Source organism: Poromitra crassiceps, assembly GCF_964638095.1.
Source record: "Poromitra crassiceps genome assembly, chromosome: 14".
Lineage (NCBI taxonomy): Eukaryota > Metazoa > Chordata > Actinopteri > Beryciformes > Melamphaidae > Poromitra > Poromitra crassiceps.
This window is the reverse complement of record NC_139633.1, coordinates 40,570,127-40,572,626: the sequence shown is the minus strand read 5'-3', so window position 1 is coordinate 40,572,626 and position 2,500 is coordinate 40,570,127. Positions and strand designations below refer to the sequence as shown.

At 43.6% G+C, this 2,500-nt stretch overlaps 1 protein-coding gene across 1 annotated transcript in view; it reads right to left on the bottom strand.

Annotated features, from left to right (window-relative positions):
- The window catches only part of LOC310788875 (mitogen-activated protein kinase kinase kinase kinase 3-like), an 80,453-nt gene that overhangs the window by 55,404 nt on the left and 22,549 nt on the right, over positions 1 to 2,500 (bottom strand). Inside the window, exon 12 of the mRNA XM_083650453.1 lies at positions 1,337 to 1,415. Within this exon, the coding sequence (XP_083506579.1) occupies positions 1,337 to 1,415 (79 nt within the window). The remainder of the gene's footprint in view (positions 1 to 1,336; positions 1,416 to 2,500) is intronic.

The following is a 2,500-nucleotide window of genomic DNA, read 5'->3' as shown; positions in this document are numbered from 1 at the left end:
GCAGACAGATAGAGAGAGAGACAGAAAAAGAAAAGAGTGACAATAGAGAGAAAAAGAGAAATAGAGCAGGTGAGAGTTGAATAAACAGAAACAGGTGACTGGCTGGTCACATGTTGATCCTGACGTCATCTGGTTTCCTAAAGTGTTTTGGCCGTTCATTTCTTCTACACACATTTTAAAATAACTGTTCATACAGTCAATCAGAGAATTTACAAGAACTAAAAAGGCACATTTTATTTTATTTGCCTTTCAAATGGTCTAACACAGGAGGTCACACAATCCCCACTGCTCCCTTGAAAAAGAGCTTTAGATCTCAATGGGAATCACCTGGTTCAATAAAGGATAAAGACAAAGAAATAAAAAATAATGGAGCCTTGCTTCACCCCTCATTAACCCATTGATACTTGATGCAGCATTTGTGTGTGTATCCCTTTAAGACCGCGAACCGCATATGACGCGGTTCACGGTCTTAAAGGGATACACACACAAATGAGGGATATACATGCAAATGCTGCATCAGGTATCAATGGGTTAATATCAAAGCCACGGCTGTAATCAGCAGAATGAAGTTGGACAGGTGGCTAAGATGGGGACACTCCCTTGTTGAACAAAGGCACCAGGTGACTAGCCTGCTCTACAACTGGCACAACCTTCTGCTCACATTCCTGGCTGTTTCTCGCTCTGAAGATGCTAATGTGCAATGTATTTCAGCAGGTTGACTTTGGGTAGAAACTAGAAACTCACGGTTAATCGGGGATTTATTTGACCATCTTAACTTTGGGTAGAAACTAAATTAATCTGGAATTTATTTGACCAGGTTAATTTTGGGTAGAAACACAGTTAATCTGGAATTTATTTGAGCGGGTTAATTTGGGTAGAAACTCAGTTAATCGTTAACTTTGGATAGAAACACAGTTAATCTGGAATTTATTTGACCAGGTAAATTTTGGGTAGAAACACCCCCCCTCCCCCCCTTTATATCCCCCATTAGTGCTTTTTTTTATCCTGGTTGCTGCTCCACCCTCTGCCGATCTGGGGAGAGCCGAAACTGGCTCCATGCTTCCTCCGAGACATGGGCAGTTAGCCAGCTGCTTCTTTTCACCTGACAGGGGAAGCTTCACCGGTAGGACATAGCACGTGGGAGGATCACGCTATTCCAACGAGTTCCCCTCCCTCCGAACAGGCGCCCCGAACGACCAGAGGAGGCACCACTTCAGCGACCAGGATATTGCATGTTTTTGGTGAGGGGTTCCTATATAGAACCCCTCGCCACACAGGTAGAAACACAGTTAACCTGGAATTTATTTGAGCAGGTTAACTTTGGGTAGAAACTCACAGTTAATCTCTGACAGCGTCTTTCCTTCCCTGGTGCTCCTACTGGTGGAACGAATACGATGAGGAACAGAGACTGGGGACTGTCAGAAGAGAGAAACACACACACGCACACACACGCACACACACACACACACACACGCACACACGCACACGCACACACACACACACACACACACAGAGTCAGACAGCAGTTCAGGGAATACACACAGTACTTTAGAGACAGACAATGGGTTTGAAGGGACACAGAGACCAAAAAAACGTCTGCTATTTCCTGTTTGTGTGACGACACAGCAAAACAGCCACACTCGGCAACCAGACACAATCCAAGACACCAAACCATGGCAACACAAACCAAGACAACACAAACCTTCCCTAGCAACACAACACAAACCTTCCCTAGCAACAACAATAAGAGCAGCAGAGTGTCTCCTCTGACTGAGACCATGTGAGCCTACACACTGCATAGCCCTTCACCTAACAGAACCTACTGGATGGGATTTGGTGGATGAGACTGTTACCATAATTACATACATACATGCTTTTATTGTGCGCGAGTCAGCGCGACCATAGTGGGAAACCACTGACCCCAACCTAAAATTAACATCGTATTCTTGTACAGAAACAAAACCTGCTTCTGTTTTGATGTTTTGGAAAATGAGGACTCCATTGTGCAGCATGCCATGCATGTCAGTACTTCATGATGGAGATATTGTGTATGAGCACAACTTTATCACAGGAGACAAAATGTCATCCTCACTACTGTGCTTTATATGCAGAAACTGTCTTCTTTAACCCATTGATACCTGATGCAGCATTTGCGTGTATATCCCTCATTTGTGTGTGTATCCCTTTAAGACGGGGTCTTAAAAGGATACACACACAAATGCTGCATCAGGTATCAATGGGTTAAGAACAAGAAGGGATTTGCACTGTATTACTTTGATCTTATAAAGCTCTACGTATAAAGATCACGCCATATTAGCACACACACACACACACACGGGACTTGGCAAGGTTGGGTTTCATTGTATAAGCCTTATGAATGGAATGATTTGCAAAGGGCTTTGAAATTAGATTGTAAAACATTGATTTCTAACGTCTTCTTTGATTCCTGTAATTGCAGATAGCGGAAGTATCTCCCGAGTCAGACATTACAGCCCTAAGT